The sequence below is a fragment of the Condylura cristata genome, unplaced genomic scaffold, assembly GCF_000260355.1.
Source record: "Condylura cristata isolate star-nosed mole 26May11 unplaced genomic scaffold, ConCri1.0 scaffold00016, whole genome shotgun sequence".
In the NCBI taxonomy this organism is placed as follows: Eukaryota; Metazoa; Chordata; class Mammalia; order Eulipotyphla; family Talpidae; genus Condylura; species Condylura cristata.
Genome location: NW_004567117.1, coordinates 44,449,058 through 44,467,459, shown reverse-complemented (window position 1 = coordinate 44,467,459; position 18,402 = coordinate 44,449,058). Strand labels below are relative to the sequence as shown.

General features: G+C 41.7%; 1 protein-coding gene across 1 annotated transcript in view; it reads right to left on the bottom strand.

The window, feature by feature from the left end:
• The window catches only part of DOK6 (docking protein 6), a 180,198-nt gene that overhangs the window by 143,862 nt on the left and 17,934 nt on the right, over positions 1-18,402 (bottom strand). The window contains exon 3 of the mRNA XM_012725799.1: positions 3,270-3,377. Coding sequence (XP_012581253.1) covers positions 3,270-3,377 — 108 coding nt within the window. The remainder of the gene's footprint in view (positions 1-3,269; positions 3,378-18,402) is intronic.

Here is an 18,402-nt window from a genome sequence, read left to right as displayed (position 1 = left end):
TTATTAATTGAATATATGGTTGAACTAGATTTTAATGTTTTATTAAGAAATTTTAAGGCCCTCCCTTAAAATTTGCAGGTTAAAGTGCAGCATCGCAAGCTGGCAGCAGCCGCTTCAGAGCAGGTTCAATCCCTGCCCCGGAGGAGACCACATGGCGCGGCAGACCTCTTCTTTCTCACCTGCTGCTCCCCTCAGCAGTGTACTTCGTCAATCTGCCTGTTCTGCTCCCCGCTCTGTCTCATGACCCTGGCACTGAACCCCAGTTCTGTATACATAAATAAATAATATTTAAAAAAAAGAAGAAATTTTAGGCATACTGGTCTACCACCCCCCTGGCCATGTCTTTGTCTAGTCTTGGTTTTGAGATTCTGCTAGTCTGGTTAACTTGGAAGTTTCCCTTTTTTAATTTTCCTCAAGAATCCTTGTTTTTTCCTTAAGTTAACTAAATATTCATGAGTGAAATTTTGTGGATCTGAACGCTTCTTGATCAGAAGGTTTAAACTGATTATTTTTGTTGGATGTAAGTTGTCAAATGTTTTGAATTATATTTGTTCACAATACACTCTTTATTAAAAAAAAAGATTTATTTATTTATGCATACAGAATTGGGTACAGTCCAGAGGTGCAGGGGTGGTGAGAGACAGAGTGGGGAGCAGAACAGGCAGATGGATGAAGTACACTTTTGAGGGGAGCAGCGGGCGGTCAGGAGAGGTCTGCCACGCCATGTGGTCACCTCCAGGGCAGGCGGGGATCGAACACATGCGGAAGTGGCTTTAGCTTCTTAGTGCTGTGCTTTAACCCGCTGCCACCAGGGAGGGCCCCACAACACACTCTTTTAATGTCCATGGAATCTGTAGTGATGACTCCTCCACTGTTCCAAATCTTTTTATTTCCAAATGTTTTATTTTTTCTTATTAGTTGGGCTACAGGCTTTTCAGTGATTTTTTTTCTAAATAAATAGATTTTGACTTTGCAAAATTTCTCTAGGATTATTTGATTATTTCAGTGATATTTTCTTCTTTTGTTGTTTCTGTCTAATGTAAGAACTTACACTCTATATATCTTTATACTCAGTGTTATTGTCTTCCACACATGCTGATATTTATATATTTTTTAGCTTTCAGTCCAGAATATCTGTGCCTAGCCTTTGTGACTTTAGTACTGCCCTCTGAGAAGTATCATTTGGAACAGGTTGATTCCCAAGTATGCAGTTTTCTAGGTAACATATCTACTAATTTCCAATTTAAATCATTTATAAAGAACATTCTCTCTATGACGTCAATCCTTTTCCATTTATTTACATGTTAATTTATTTACACTTATTTAACATTTAATATACTTAGTAACACTTATTAACATTTAATAATACTCATTAACACTTAATTAAGTTAAGCATTAATTTGCTGACACTTGTTCTTGCAGGATTGAAGTTATCTACCTATGTGTGTTTTTCCCACTGGATTTCCGATTCTTCCAGACCAAGGCTTTGCCTCAGGCCTCTTTGTGTCCTTTGGTGCAGACACAAAACTCCTGCCTATCTTCCTCCAATGCTTGTCGGTGGTTAGAGTATTTTAACTTATCAAAAAAAAAAAAAATCTGAGGAACGTAAGATACAACCACCGTTGGGGACGGTGTCTGTTTACCAGCAACTACAAAGACCGAAGTGCACGTCCAGGGAGCAACCCCGTGTGCCAGCTTCCCGCAGGCAGGACGCCTGATCAGGAATCCCCGGGGGCGTACAAAGTGCTCTTCTTTCAAGATTTCACTCAAGAACTAAAGGACACACACTCGCGTTTCACAACCTCTCAGTTCCTCATTCAATCGAGTTTACAATTTCCCCCCAAATCATAATCACAATCAGTAAGACATTAGGTTTCAAATAATTTTTCCTGCAGTCAGAACAAGCTCCCTCCTTGATAATCTGGCTCAAGTCATCTTCAAAAGAGACACGTGATACAATATTAGAAAGTCCGCATATTCCATGAGCTAGCAAGTAGCTGGACCAGAACCTAAACTTGGATTCCCTGAGAGCGACTGCGTTAACTTAGAGAACAGCACACGGAGAATCGTGGAACTCCAGGTTCAAGCTCTCTGATACAGATTCCAATATACTGAACGATCGCTAGCTGGCTCCTTGCGTAATGGGAGGGTCAGTGCGTTATTGTCGGATCATCTATTTTTGAAGCATGCTTGCATTTCTAGAGCCGTGCTGGTCTTACAGCAGACGGAGCAGAGACACAGAGATTTCCCCTGGAGGTCCTGTCGCACACGCGAAGGCCTCCCTATTATGAACATCCCCGCCAGAGTGGTGCGATTGTCACAGCTGATGAATCCGCCTTGACACATCATAATCAGCCAGAGTCCACAGTTTCCATTAAAGCTCACTGTTGGTGAGGTACTTGCTGTCGGCTGGACAAATGGATGCTGACATGTGTCCACCACTGTGGCTACACAGGGGATCCACTGTCCCCCCCTCCCTGGGCTCTGTCTACCCATCAGCCCTCCTCAGCCAGAGTCTGGCAAGAATTATATTTTAAAATAAAGGGAAATCAGTACTACGGGTCACACACAGCACATTGCTCAAATCCACTACCACAATGATGCAGGGTAACACTCTGTATCTATGTCTCTGTGATGAGAAATCAGATCTGGCTCCTTGTTTTCAGGTAGCCTGCCAATTATGTCTGCAGATCCTGAATTCACCAGGTTACTATAAAGTGTTTCCCTGGGGGTTGATGTTTCCCCAAAGATAACTTTAAATTGTCCATTTTTACCATTCTGAGGTTACTATATATTTTTTTTTAATCTACGTTCCATTCTTAGGAAACTTCTATTTCAGTCATAGCATCTATAACCTGCTCGCCACAAGGGCTGTCAGCAAGGAGCCACCCATGCACCCCCGTGTCACCAGCCCCACAAAGGGCAGCTTCCAGGTTCAGCTCTCCAAGATCGTCCCCAGTTTCAATCATAGTAGCAAATGCACCAGTAACCTCAACAGGGAGAAATGCTTACTCAGCGCTTTGGAAAATGATCCGGTTGAATTATGAGTCACTTCATTTTGCAAAGAAGCAATAAAAAATGAGTCATTTTGCAGAGGTACCACTAGCATGTGTAGCGGATGATTAAAATAAAGGGGAAAATAACTTTTACATTTTGTCAAAGCAGGGACACCATCCCAGGCTGGCATTTTGCCTCTGCTGGTTTCATCTATCAAAAGAAACATCTTCCCAGGCTCTGGTTACTTCCCAGGGAGTCCAGAGGCTCCTTACCTTATGGAAGTTTCTGAAATACGCAGCCTTCTCATCTGGAAACTTCTCCAGCCTTCTGGGTCCTTTACTAGACGCTTTCTTGAAAACCAACCAGCATCGTCTGAAAATCTGAAAGCAAATAAAGCATCCTATTATCTTTCATGTCACATGACTACTTCTGTAGCATCGGGAACTTATCAATTCAATCGATACATTGGGAATCAATCTTTGTAAATGCATTCTCTCACACACAGCATTTTCTGGGTCACACATATGTTATTCATTAGAATCTAAGCAAGTTTTAGAAAGACACTATTCAACACAAATTGCTTGTCAATACCTTTTATGGTAGGAAGTTTTCCAAGTGCCCACTTCAATCCTCTTTAAACTAACTAAATTATCTGAGTGTTAATGTCATGCAATTAATTTATTCTTGGGCCTCCTGGTGGTACAAGGGGGTTAAGTCTCAGCATTATGAAGCTATAGGCAGCCGCTGCAGCACAAGTTCAATTCCCGGCCAGGCAGTGACCCACCTGGCATAGCACACCTCTCCTGTCTCCCCGCTGCTCCCCTCAGCAGTGTGTTTCAGCAGGTCCACCTGTTCTGCTCCCCACTCTGTCTCTGGGGGATCCTTTCACCCCTTGCCCCTGACCTATCCCCCAGTACTTGAATGCACAAATAAGCTTTAAAATATATATATTTATTCTCACCCTACAGAAAAACTCCACAAATTCTTTTTTCTCATGGCAATAGTTCTTATTTTCCATGAGAATGCAGTCACAATTGACTAAAATTAAACACCTTCACAACATTCACTTTCCTTTCTTTGTAGAAACACTGCAAATTAGAAAGTATTCCACTTCAAAATGGGTTAAATTAAAAAATCATGGTACCCTGAAGAATTAAAAAACAAACCACTATTAATTCAGAATGCAGACATATTTTTGCTATGGACACATCTGCCTCGCCTTTTCTAGTCTCACATGCTCCACATTTGAAAAGTTAAAACATTTAATCCTCCTCTACTGAAAGCAGAGCAGCTCCACGGAGGGCCAGCCACAGGGTCAGCAGTGGGAGCTGCCCACCTTTGTCTGGCCCCTTCAGCTTCGCAGACAGAGCAGCGAAACCGCGTGGCGCTCTCAAGCCTGAACATCCCGTCATTCTGCACGTCGCTGAATAGCACTCGGTCCCAGCTAGCAGATGGGCTGGCATCTCAGACCACCCGTCTCACCCCTACAGGAGCGCTGTAAGGTAATTAACGGGTCTCCTTTCCAGTAATTAAGAAGTCTAGCAAGGCAAACTGGCCCAGCTTCTAAATCTCAACGTCCGCCTGTGCGCTTCAGCTTGTGCAATCTCTATAGCCATCAAGAATTCATAGAAACTTCAGGAACATCGATCCCCGTATTTGTCTCTTCTTTCTGTATTTAAATTTCAGAGCTTAAGCCAGGTAATGGAATTCCTCGGGCGTGTGCACTGTTACTCGCCAGCAGACAATGCTTCTTCTCGTGCTGAATGGCACTTTTCGGACCTTCACACAAAGCTTCTCATGGAAGCAGAAATGAGCAGAGCAACAAAGCAAACAGCTTTGGTTGCTCTGCAAATCCCAGGAGCTCCGCGCAACCGTCCCTCCACCACCCTCCACCCGGGAGCAGAGGCTCAGCTGCCTGGGGCTTCCTTACCAGGCTCCTGGAGCAAGGGGTGCCAGGGTCCTGGAGACCCCCCTGCACCTGCCTTGGGGACCCCCCTGCACCTGCCCTGGGGACCCCCCTGCACCTGCCCTGGGGTACTGTTTCTCTCCCTTCCTGCTCTCCAGCACCAAAGTAAATGATAATATGTCCGTAGATAATGTAGCTCAGTTCTGTCTGGGTTTATCTAACGTGAACAGCTGTGCCTTTTAAACATAGATGGGTATTTTAAGTGATAACTGATCTAGAAGGAATGCATGAGATGATTTGGAATATGGGGCATTTATAAAGCTTTGGTCAGTTTGCAACCTCACGAGTGCCCCTCTCCCCCCATCACACACACACTCACACAGAGGGCAAGGAAAGACCAGAAGATGGACAGGCCCTCCCACGGGAGGGTGAACACGCAAGAGAACTTACAAGCCGCACTTAACTTGGGCACGTCAGAACAAGTAGAACTCCACACACTCCCACAGAAAATGAAGTTTACACTGTGACACTAACAGGGTCCAGTTTCAGATGATCTGAGTGTTCCCGCCAACATGCTGCCGTCCCGAGGTCATGTCCATAAAAGAAATACTGAGCAGAGGGTGGAAGGTCTTGTATGTTCCAAGAACACTGGGGAGGTGGGTATCTCTCATTGCCCAGCTTAAGCTCTGGGTCCTCTCAGACACACACACAACACCGCCCCTGCCAACGCTTTGGAACCAGACTCGGTTTACGTGATGGCCATGATGAAAATGCACTAACTGTGCAAATGCAGACGCATCATTAAATGTCTCCACTAATAAATAAGGGTGCCTCACAGAATGGGGAGTGAAGGAAGACGACCAGCCTCCGTTGGGGGCACAGAAGGCCCTTAACGATGGACAGTCGCTGCTCAGGCCCTTCTTCTTGGAGAAGGTCCCCATGCCAGGGCATGTTTTATCTCATGACATGTGATTCTCCCAAATGTGCAGATCCAGAATATTCTGCACCCAGAGCATTTAGAGTGCCCTACATATTCATTTAACTGAAGATACAGCCAAAGTCTCTCAGACATAGACTGGACTTGCAATTCCAGCTCAGCCTCTTGTGAACCGTGGGAGCGGTTGAAGTCGGTGAAACTTCTGAGCTCGTATCTTATCCTAGCTTGGGGGAAATAATGCCTGTATTAGAGGATTACTGTGACTGTGAAGAGAAATGAAATACTCAGAGCTACTGCCACAGTTTCTCACAGAGGAGACGCTGCTGCTGACAGACAACGCAGGCAAGGCTCAGCGCTGAGCGGCACGGCCTACATGACCACGGCCATGGTCGGCATTTGCAAATACTGAAAAATCAGTTAGCTATCAATATCACTTTAAAGGCTTCAGACAACCCCAATAATTATAGGAATTGTGAGGTGTGTACAGACATATACATGCCAATAGACAAAGCTGCCGAAATATTCTGTTGACCACAATTTAGCTTCTATCTTGCTTCATAGTGGCTTGGATACTATTAATCAATATGGCTATTTACAGTTATCAATACGTATCTGAAAAAAATTTACATCAAATTTGTTCTCTTAAAGTGACTTTTTTCACAATATAACTACTCATTTTTGCACAAGCTAGATCATTTCACTCAATCTTTAATATCAGTCATACATGTGTGCTTGATGATAAGGGTATTGTGTTGTAGGGCCTAAGAATATAGCTTTTTAGTCAGACCAATTTTATATTCACCGTAGAGCCTGTTATTTATTAAATGTCTTGTCTCGATGAAGTTTTAACTTCTCTAAAATCTAACTCTGGCATCTAGAAATTAAGGTCAACATGCCTGAGGAAGTTGCTATTTGAGGATTTAATCAGATGGGCTGCAGAAAGGATATGTGTTCGAAGCATATTCGATAGTCTGACCTGAAACTCCTGTGCTGTGGGTACTGGCATGGACTGACCTGTGTTCCTCTCGTCACAGCTAGTTCCTTGCCCCCAACAGGATGAGACTTAGGTGTGGGGGTGACAGCACTCACCAGAGACAGAGTGGGGAGCAGAAAAGGCACATGGACTGAAATACACTGCTGAGGGGAGCAGCGGGGAGACAGGAGAGGTCTGCTGCACCTTGGTGATGGAACTCTAGCTGCAGTGGCTGCTGATAGCTTCATAGTGCTGAGACTTAACTCCTTGTGCTACTAGGGAGGCCCACAGGTATATTTTTAAAATATATTTGTAAAGTAAGATGTATGCAGATGATCAATATTTACTTTCTTGTTGTTTATGAGTGGATTTCAAATCGCAGCTGTGGAAGGAATGGAAGGGGCACCGGCTCCTGGCAACGTGCTTCTGTTCTTGCCCACGGAGGAACCATTTCCCCTGAACCTTCCAACTTGGTGCTTACAGCTTGGGAACCATAATGATGTCAAGCATATTCTTGTCCTATTAATGGAAATGTACCTTTGCGCACACCCACCCCTGAAACACCCATCTTGTGTGACTGAAGTTATTTTCTATTCAAGAGCAAGTTAGTCCTGGGTCAGAAAACATAGGGTTCCCATTTGGCACTCAGCATTGCTATAAAATAAACTTGATAACAGACAATAAGGACAAAGGGATACAATTTCAACAGAAACTTACCTCTTTGCTACATTAACAAGGGGAAGCACCTACAGATAAAGCTGACTGCTGAAGGTGGGCTGTAGTAGACTGAGGATCTTTGCTTATTATTTTCTAACTTTGGAAAATATTTTCTTCTATGGTGTCTCAGATCACTAAAGGAAGTTTCTGGACTCCCTACCACTCTGTGGCCTTTCAGGTTTGACAACTCTTAAAATCAGGAATTGCACCAAGTTTCTAACCCCAAATCTTACTGATCATGCCAAGTGCACCAGGTCAATGTCTCGCAATGGGACTGGCACCTCAGGTCTGACTTTTGGTTAAGGGAAGCCTTGCGAAAGGGTCTTAGCTAAGTAGCATAATTATGGCTGTGAACTAAAGCCAAGAAATCTGCCATCTACTTCAGAGCAAGTCTTACAGGCAAAAGGATGTCCTTTGTGTAAAATCACCTTGAAAGAGAAAAAATGCAAAGGAAAAGGGATTGCTTTGAGGTAAAAAGGCTTTCATCAGATAGAAGGGAATTAAAAAGCTACTTAATGACGGCGAGTTGGCTGATTGACTAATGCTGTGCAGCGCTGAGATACTGCAGGATTCTGGAATCCTGGCAACAAATGTTGTTTTCTAGAAAGAAAACCCGACGGGATGGTGGAGCCTGAGTGGCGAGATCTCTGGCTGGTTTAGGAGGGAACCTAACCGGCAGGTGAGTCGCGAGGTAGGGAGCGAGCGCCTTGAAGAGAGATGACGCAGCAGGCGGCCTGGACTCCGAGACCGGCCTTGGCCAGGGTCAGTGCCTGGCCAGCCTAACCGTCTTTGCGTCCTTCTAAGCCCTTGGGGGGCCGAGAGATGAGCAAGTACTACCATGAAAGTCCCCTGTGAGGCCCAGCATGGAGGAAGGAGGAATTGCACCCAAAATGGGCTCCACAGTGGCGAACGCCCCAAATGGTGCTGCTCTCTGTGTTGACTAAAGAAGCCAAGTTTCTATGTATAAGTAATTCTAGAAAATGCTGGGTGAAATGGAGTCAAACTGTGTGTGTGCATATTTGTGTATTTTTTTTAAGATTTATTTATTCATACAGAACGGGGGTACAAGCCAGAGGAGCAGAGGCGGTGAGAGTCGTCACCAGAGACAGAGTGGGGAGCAGAACAGGCAGACCGACGAAGTACACTGCTGAGGGGAGCAGCGCGCAGGTCACGAGCGGTCTGCCACGCCGTGTGGGTCACCTCTGGGGCGGGAATCCAACCCGCACTGAGGCGGCTGCCGCTAGCTTTCAGTGCTGCGTCCTAACCAGTTGCACTACCAGGGAGGGCTCCATACTGTGTATTTTTAACCCCAGGGACATTCAAAGTTTTTATGCATTGAGAATATAAAAGAGAGGAAGAAAAATGTGTTTTCCAGTTAATTTAACTGTCTGCACTTTTATTTTCTGGGTTTCACATTTTCTATGGATGCATTTAACCTATTTGGGTTATTCAGTAGTGAAAGAATGACTTTATCACCAATGTTCCTCCCCATGAATATTTTCATACAGACTTTTAAATACCTGAAATAATCTAGAAGGTTATTATTTGCTTATAGATAAAACAAAATAACCATTGTCCTGATGTTGGGATTTCTGAGATGCAAGATGTATCATTCAAGAATCGAGTAACTTTAAGGAGACACACAGTTGCTGTTTTTTCACCTAAAAAAAAATGTTTATAAAGTTGGGAACAGTTTTTACGCAAATTCTTAAGATGGAAAGAGCATCCTTTTCAAACTTCGTGAAATCAACATAGAAAATATATTCACAAAATATCACAGCAGGTCAGTACAAGACTAAAATGGGATGTCAACCGAGCATTATGTAGGTGACCATGTCAGGTATGCGGGGAGTAATCCCCACCCACTCTGGGGGAGACAAACAAACAAATTAACATTGGACAGGTCATTAGGGGGAAAGCCAGCATTAATTACATACTTAGGCCAAATGACATGGCTGCAAATGCTAAAGTCAATGGGAAAAATTAGGGGTTACTATTCTGAGCTAAAGCCCTGGGTAGGGTCTGGGGTGGGAGAGAGAAAAGGGAGACTCAACTTACATGTCTCTAGAAGTTTCCTCTGCTTGTTATCAGTTTCTCAATTAACAAAATGAAAAGACTTATTTGAAAAAATTATCTGATCAAGAACTGTGAAGGATTGGATTAACAGAGAACTGGTTTAGACAAATTATAATGCAAGCTGCATTCACAAAATAAATAAATGATAAAAAAAAACAAAGTCAACTAAGTGGTGGACATAATAGTCTATGTGACAGAGCATCACTTGTTTGGATTTCTGGGCTGCTCTCTCCTAAGGTAATGAGGATGTCCTGTCCTGCAATTATTAAATCAATAAAGGAACACAGGTCTGTAATTTGCACGGGCTTCTCGTTCAATTGCTTTTAAAAATGACAGCTTTCCTAGGGTGTACTGTGAATACAATAGTGACATTTCGCGTTATGTACCATTTTTCTTCCAAAAAGTCTCTTGCATTCTGGCAAATCATTCATTAAGATTTAAATCAGATTCAGAACTCCAAAAAGCTCCTATTCTTTCTGCATGCTAAGGTAGATGTTCTTAAGTAAACTGAAATCATTCTCTGATTAAGCCAAAGTTACAAATGAAGTTGACTTAAGCGAAATGACATGTCTGTAAATGCTAAAGTCGTGGGAAAAATTTGGGGTTACTATCCTGAGCTAAAGCCCTGGATAGGGCCTGGGGTGGTGGTGCAAGGAGTTAAAGCTATCGCTGGCCCCTGCAGCACGAGTTCGATCCCTGGCCAGGGAGCTGACCCACATGGTGCAGCAGACCTCTCCTGACTTGCCTGCTGCTCCCCTCAGCAGTGTATTTCAGTAGATCTGCCTATTCTGCTCCCCTTTTTGTCTCTGGTGAGTCCTCTCACCCCTCATACTTCTGGTCTATACCCAGTTCTTGTATGCATAAATAAATAAGTCTTAAACACACACATACACACACACAAAGTCGACTTTTAAAAATGGATATAAAGAACCAGAATTGTGCCAAACCAGTGATGGGAACTGGATCCTTCTATTAAATATCTATATTTCTCAAGCTACACCTCTTCACTAAATTATAACTTTTGCCACTGTTGTTGCAAAGAACACATTCCCGGAGCGGCTGTGCACCCAGACCAGCCCAGAGTTAGGACCTAAGAATGACACAAACAATCATGGTCTCCTTTGTATGCACTTGAACTTGACACAGTTTACAATCTGCCGAATTCCCTGAAATAAAGGCAATGGCTCTAGACCAATGTGAAACCCAAGATGTTTGTCTCCACTTTCAACCGCCACTGACTGAGAAGATGACTTCCCCAGGGACTCCGGGCCCTGCTGACGTCACTCCAGCAGTCACAGGGCTGCCTCCGGCCAGCTCCCCACATCGTCGCAGTCGCCGGACCTGCCTGGCCTGTGCTGGTCAGGGACGCTTACACTGAGTTCTGAAATAGCAAGTGTGAGTCTTTCAAGTTTGTTCTTTTCCTAAGATTATTGTGACTCTCTGGCTCTGTTGCAATTCCATGTGAGTTTTAAGATCAGTCTGTCTATTTTCCACGAAGACACCAGCTGTGATTCTAATAGAAACTGCACTGGAACTGTAGATCACTTTAGGGAGTGTTACCAGCTTGACAATATGGAGTTTTCTGATCTATAAATACAGGATGTTTTTCCATTTTTTAAACATCTTTTTTAATGTCTTTCAACAATACATTCCAAATTTTTTAGTATATGTTGTATATTTCTTTATGGAAAATCTACTTTCTGGAATTATTACTATTTTTCTCTTTCTCATTTGCTCTCACTTAATTTTTGCCTTTCAGCCACAGATATTACTTGCCCCCATTGAAGGCAACAGCAGATTCAGTCTGTATTCTTCGTTCACAGATGGCCCATTTTTTCTTTTGCTAGAAATATTTGAAATACACAGGCAACAGACAAAGATGAGCCAGAGGTACCGAGCTATGCAGTGTTAGAAGAAGGAGTCTGCAGTAAAAAAAGGCAGAAAACATCACTGGGACTGTCGGATGTCAATGCACTTTCATAGATACTCACAAATCTAAATGCATTTATTTCATCGTTTAGCACAAAACAGCATACAACCTCACAGGTATAAAGATTCAGATCACTCATGCAAGTATTGCTTTAAGTGCTTCAAAAATATTTCAACTGGCCATTTCTGCTGTAACTGAAAAAAGCAGAGGTAGAAACGGGACATTGCGTATGAGAGGAATAGAGGATCTCGCTTCATCGCTGTATGAATACATGGCAATCCATTTTCTTTTATATATACTTACTTAGTTCTCACAGCTCTGAGTTTTAAATTTTCATTTGGTTGAGATGTGTGTGTGAGACATACACATTTACCCCTGTATAAACAACCCACCGTAGAAATATAAATCACAAAAAAGCTAAAAACTTCATTTCCCCTTAGAACATAATTCCATCCCAACTCATTTAGATAAGCTAATCCCTCACCAGCTTTCTAAGTCAAGAGCCTTCATTGTTCACCATTTCAATTCAAAATAAAGACATTCCTATCCAGTAGCACTGAGAAAATGCTTAAAGAGTATTATGTATATTTCAATTCTTATTTCATGTACTAAGAACGACCAAAAGCAATGTGTCTTTCTGTGTTTCCATGATCTTGCTTTCTCTTTATTTTGATAACCCAGAAAAACAAAGGTGAAATTCATAAATGGTGCGATCAATAATTTCTAAGTTCTCAACAGGGGAGGTTTCTTGGAGGACAATGTTTTGGGCTTTCAACTGAATGCCGTGTTCTCTGGAATTCTCAGCCACACCTCCAGCCAGCAATGAAATGCCTCACAGTAGCAGCAAGTTTTAGGTGGAAAATGTGAAACTGTCATCATTATCACGAGAATGGGGACTAGTTGCATAGAAGACCTGCTGTACAGAACCCCAAGCTGGTGGCAATTTTTAGACACAATCGCAGTGATGGAGAAAACCTTCCAGTACTTCAAGATGTACTGCATGACTCAGAACAAAAATCCCTTCTCTTTGCTCAAGGTCTCCAGTCAAAATCCACATCTTCTGGGTTTCCACTTCCATAAAGTCAGAATACTCTTTGGCTCTAATAACAATGTATGCTTCTTGAAATTCATGCTATCTTATGTACAGTCAGTTGCAAATGAGGAAGTCAACAGTCAGTGAGAACTGTATTCCCAAGTACAACCAATTTGTTTTCATTTTTAGACCCAGTTTATACAGGGTGTGACTACACCAAGACCAATCCCTGATAACTTCATGATAACAGCTTCAAACTAACATTATGGTCAATAGAAGTCAAAGGCTGAATTCATGTTGTCTCCATCAATAAAGTGGTTGTGCCCCCCCCCCGCAAAAAAAAGTGACATATTCAAATAAAAGCTCAAGGTATTTCCCCCTCAATTTACTTCCCTTCTTGGGCTTTTAATTTGCTCCATTTGTTTGGCCATATTTTCGGTCTATCAAGCTTCAAATCTTGATGTGAACACTGATTCCCTTTCCTTTACCAAAACCATCCCAAAATCTATGAGCAAAATCAGAAAGGGAGACGTCCCAGTAGAACTGTGAGAATAAATTGAACTGGGTAAAGCTAAAATAAAATATTCACCTAGGGAAAATAATGTAGACTAAAAATGGCAAAGGGATTTACAAATCCAAGAGAGTTTTCATTTGCCACAGCAGAAAACTGGAGTCAATAATCAGTTTTATTAAGCAAATAATATCATGGAAATAATATTTAAAGAATGTTAATCATTAGTAAGATAAACCATAAAGATGAACATAGATAAAGACAGAATAAGATCATATGGTAATCAGCACTTTTCTATCAGAGAAGGATATGACCACCCAGGGTTGAAAAAAAGTGAGAAAGAGAGGAACTCAGGATGGGTAACATGGGAAAACTATACAACTTCACAATAAACTCAGAGTAAGTGGTAGGGAGGAATGCCAAGTGTATCTAAGGTTTACATCTTTATAACTAACTGGAACAATGGCATTTATGCATTTTAAGAAAAACTGAAAAAAGAAGCATGTAGTTGTATGTACATTAAGTTTAAGATGAGATTTAAACATTTGTAGCACCAAAACTGTTCTTGACAAAGTTATAAACTGCAGCTTTCCGATAAAAATGGATGCATTGCTGACTGCCTCTCACAGTAATTTCTCACTATTCTACACATCCTCCTTGTGAAAACACTTTCTTACTTCAGTTCCCTGATACCAATTTAGTCTCATTTCAAGTTGATTCCTCCCCTGCTACTCAAACTTGTGTGTCTTTGCTCTCTCTTTAAAAACTTCTAACTTCAATTCAGATTCATGAAACAGCTCAGTAGTCCCACTCCTAAGTATCTACCAAAAGAATATTAAAAACATCAATTCATAAGTATATATGCAATGCTGGGATCACTGCAGCACTATTTACAGTGGTTAAAGGACAGATGGGTGAATTGAAAATGTGGGGTGTGAGTGTGTGTGTGTGTGTGTGTGTGTGAGAGAGTGAATATTACACAGCAAAGACAAAGATGAACTCTTGCCATTTGTGACATTGTGGATATTGTCTGTTAAATGAAGTAAATAAGAAGGAGAAAGGCAAGTATTGTGTGCTTTTATTTATACATGAAATACATAAATCAGTGTCAGTCCAAATCAAACCAATAGTAAGCCCCAGAAATCTGTGTATAAAGTTTGAGGCTAGTAGATGGAGTGGCGGGGTAGACAGTGATGAGGACTGGAAGCCCACACCTACAGTGAGGACTGTAGGTGTTTTAGGTATTCTGGTGATGGGATTGGCTGGTGACATACAACTCAGGGGGTGAGATCCTATACCTCTAAATTACCTACAGTACTATAAAACAACATGAAAATAAAACATCAACTCTGTCTTCTTACTTTGTGACAGATTAATAAAATTTCTCAGATTGCCACTCTCTTTTCCCTCAGCAGCCTTTGAAACTTTTTTTTCATCCCACCCATAAAAATATCCACTTAGTTGACAAATACATTTAATCACCCAGTCATCACAGTGCTCCCTTTCTTTTCACTTCATTGCTGAAATCTAACGGACTCTGATGTTAAGAAATGCTGTTCTAGCAAACTCCCAGCTGATCTGCCTTCCTGTTTGTTTTACTCCAATAGCTTGAAAACTATTGACAGAGTCAGTGTCCTCTAGCAAGCTCTGTTCAGCTGGCTCTTGGGACCACAAACCAAGTAGACAAACAGCCACCACAAACCTGCCCATGGCTTACAAAACAAATTTCAGTTCTGAAGTTCAACAAGCGCTGGGAACCAATTCCCAGATCTTCACCCAGGCACGCCACTTCTCCTGGTTTGGCGTGTACCCTGTCTCACTTCACCCTGAGATGGTCATGGAGGTGGCATTGTCTGTCTGAAATCATTTACTTCCTGTCCTCCCACTCAGCCTGGGGCCCAGTCATTACCGCGTACCCCAAAACCGGTGTGGTGGTCTGTGTTCTCAAGTGTTCTGTGAGCATCTCTTGAAGTGATTGAGTTGCCTATAGGAATCCAGACTCTCGCTAATTAATAAGCACTTACTATGAGGAAGACATATCAATATGATCTGGACTCTTCCTTTATTGAGTGTGTGTGGATTTTGTGACTCCTGTTCTGATTTTATACATTTTAACCAGGATTAATTTGTGACCTCTAAATGGCAAAATCATTTCAAAGATATCATCAATAGTTACCTGGCTAAGATCCCAATAAAATCTCTTTTGCAGGGTGAATTCTTTCTGCTTTTAGATAACTTTTTTTTTTTAAACAGTATGTCTTATAAGTACATTGACAGTATACCCCGAGTGTCCAAGATATATCAGAGCTAAGCTTCTGGTAAAAATAAGCTCCTCGGAAAGCTTTCTGTGTTGTTATTTTTTCTAGAGGAATGATTGAAGGATTTTTAAAAAGGGCTTGTACCTAAGCAGAGATTTTAAAATAAAAATGTCATGTTCAATTTGATGTTTTATGATTGTGACATATGAAAAACGCTGGAAAGTCGCAGGGCTATCGTTATTTTATTGAAATACAAGGTAAGTAGGTTCTTTCCCCATGTATCTTCTTGGTTGGAAAAATGCATTTTGAGAATAAGAAATGCAATTTTGATATATGAGAACGAACCTACAAGGGAGATAAACATGAAAAGAGAGAGGAATAACATAATCTCGCTGTAAGTCTTGGAAGTCCATGGACCTAACGCCTAATTTTTAGTTCATTTCTTTTAAGCAGGCTACTCATTGCCATTTACTTCCCCTCCCCCCCCCCAAAAAAAAAAAAAAAAAAAAAACAAAAACAGTTAACATGGGCACCTGATAGACAGTGAGAAGTTCCGGGTCAGCTGCTGAGTGAAGGGGCTCCGGGGAACTTGGGACTCAGTTAATGGGGGCGGGAGGGGGGTGTATCAGAGGCAGAGAGCAGATGTAAATCCCACATTCAAAGATAGATAAAATTAAAATATTCCTTGTGAATCATGCTACCTGTCATGACTGGATCTTACTTTTGTCTTATGAAAATGGACAGTTTTCCAACCCACATGGCCTTTCTTATGCTTCCTGTAAAATAAGGAAGTTCCCCTAAATCATTAGTAAGCAACCATGGAAAACAAAAGATATTGTGGCCACATTAACATGAATACAGAGGTGGTGAATTCACTACCTTTTGAATTACAATAAATTTTCTCTTTTGATTCTAAAAAGAAAAATAATCTTCTACATGTAGAATGTTTTCTATTACAAACTTCTCACAATACTATTTATTTTTTAAAGATTTATATGTTCATACATACAAAAGCTGGGGTACAGGCCAGAGGTAAAGGGGTGGGTGGGTGAGATGATTCACCAGAGACAGAGTGGGAGCAGAACAGGCAGATCAATGAAGTACACTGCTGAGGGGAGCAGCAGGGAGACAGGAGAGGTTTGCTGCACCTTGTGGGTCAGCTCCCTGCATGGGGATTGAACTGGGGCTGCAGTGTCTGGTGACAGCTTCATAATGCTGAGATTTGACCCCGCGTGCCCCAGAGAGGCCTCACGATACCATTTAAATGAACAACAGGGAATCCATTTCAGTTGCCAGGTCCTGAGCACACTGGCCCATGTGGAAACATCCAGTGTTTTCTTTTCTATGACATAATGCTTTTCACTTTACTTTTACTCAATTTGAATGAATAAAATATATGTTGGCATACCAGACATGCCTTATTCTTTATTACAAAAGATACAAAAGGCCACACTGAAAATAAATTTTTAGATGATAATGTGGACACAATTGAAATAACTGGAGAAAAAGGAAAGTTGTCAGCATTAATTTTGAATTAATAAGGGGATCATGGTTATAATGGGTAATATTACATGTTAGTTTAAACATAGATAGCTTACAATCTGAAATAAATTAGTAGCAGCTTTCACATAAAGTGGAGGACTGAGTATTCTGGTCCCATAATTAATTATATTTCCTGGAAGAAAAGCAAATATTGGTTTAGCATAGCTGAACATGTGATATCTTTTTTGAAAAAAAGAACATACTTGTCCGCTTCTATCTCTGTATTTCTTTCAAGATGTCACAAATGTCACTTTTCAAAATGATATTTATTTGCAAAAGAGCAAACATAAAAATTGATGGTTTCTCACAAAGCTGTTTGTTGAGAAAACAATGAATAATTTTATGAATATTTAATCTCACTACATACAACTGTTAGAGCAATTTTATTTCCATAAATATCTAAAAGCTATAGACATTGAATAGTCATGTAAAGAAAAATATTACATGATTTGTTTAAGTAAACAATTATCTACCATATTCAGTTAGATTCTGGAATGCATAAATACACCTGACCAGAAGTGGGAGAAAAAAAACCTTTTATTTTCAGGTGTTTTTTTTTTTTTTCAGAAGATTCATTTTTTTTATTTCATATATTCTTAAGAAATAAAAGGTTACACATATCAATGAGTCTTCGTATCTGTTGATGTCCGTGCTCTGTAAAGATTCGTCAAATACAACTAGAAAAATTTCAAAGGAAAAGCTATTCTATCTTTTAGAAAGTTTACTGCAGGATGCAATATTGATTTTCTGCTTAGTCAAATAAAGATGAAAACGCTAGTAAGGCTCAGGCATCCACATATAAGTTGTGCTCAGCAGTTCAGAGCTATGGATGACAATCCATCAAAGACATCACCGCGTTCTTCTGACTCCCTGTCCTCGCCTCCGTTGAAAACATTGTGTACATATCTGGACTGTTCATTTTCTCACTGGCCTTGAGTCCCTGTGTCAGGCCATGGTCCGGCTGCATCCCACAGATGTGGGTCTCCGAGTGAGGGTCCTGGGCGGGGGGAGCAGGTGCAAATTATGCTTGAGAATGGGGGGACGGGTGGACCATCTGGCAGGTGTCCAGCCAGCCTTCGAGTTGATTCTGGAGTATGCGACTGTGCTGACTTACTGACATTTTGAAGCAGGACAACTTCTGGCCAAAGTGCCCTTTACCATGGCCCCTCTTTGACTGGACACCTCACAGCTTTCTCCCTCACTATTAGCCTCTGGCCTCTTTTTTTATATAAATTATTATTTTTTTAATTTAGAGCGTGTGTAGGCCAAACATGTGGGGTGAGAGGATTCACCGGAGACAGAGTGGGGAGAAGAACAGGCGGGTCTACACACCTCTAAGAGGCGCAGCAGGGAGACAGGAGAGGTCTGCTGCACCCTGTGGGTCCCTCCCTGGCTGGGGATTGAACTCAGGCCACAGTGTCGGGCACTATTTTGATGGTGCTGCAACTTTAACCCCTGCACCACCACGGAGGCCCTGACCTCAACTTTTTTTTTTTTTTAAACTATTTTCTTAAAGCTCGAC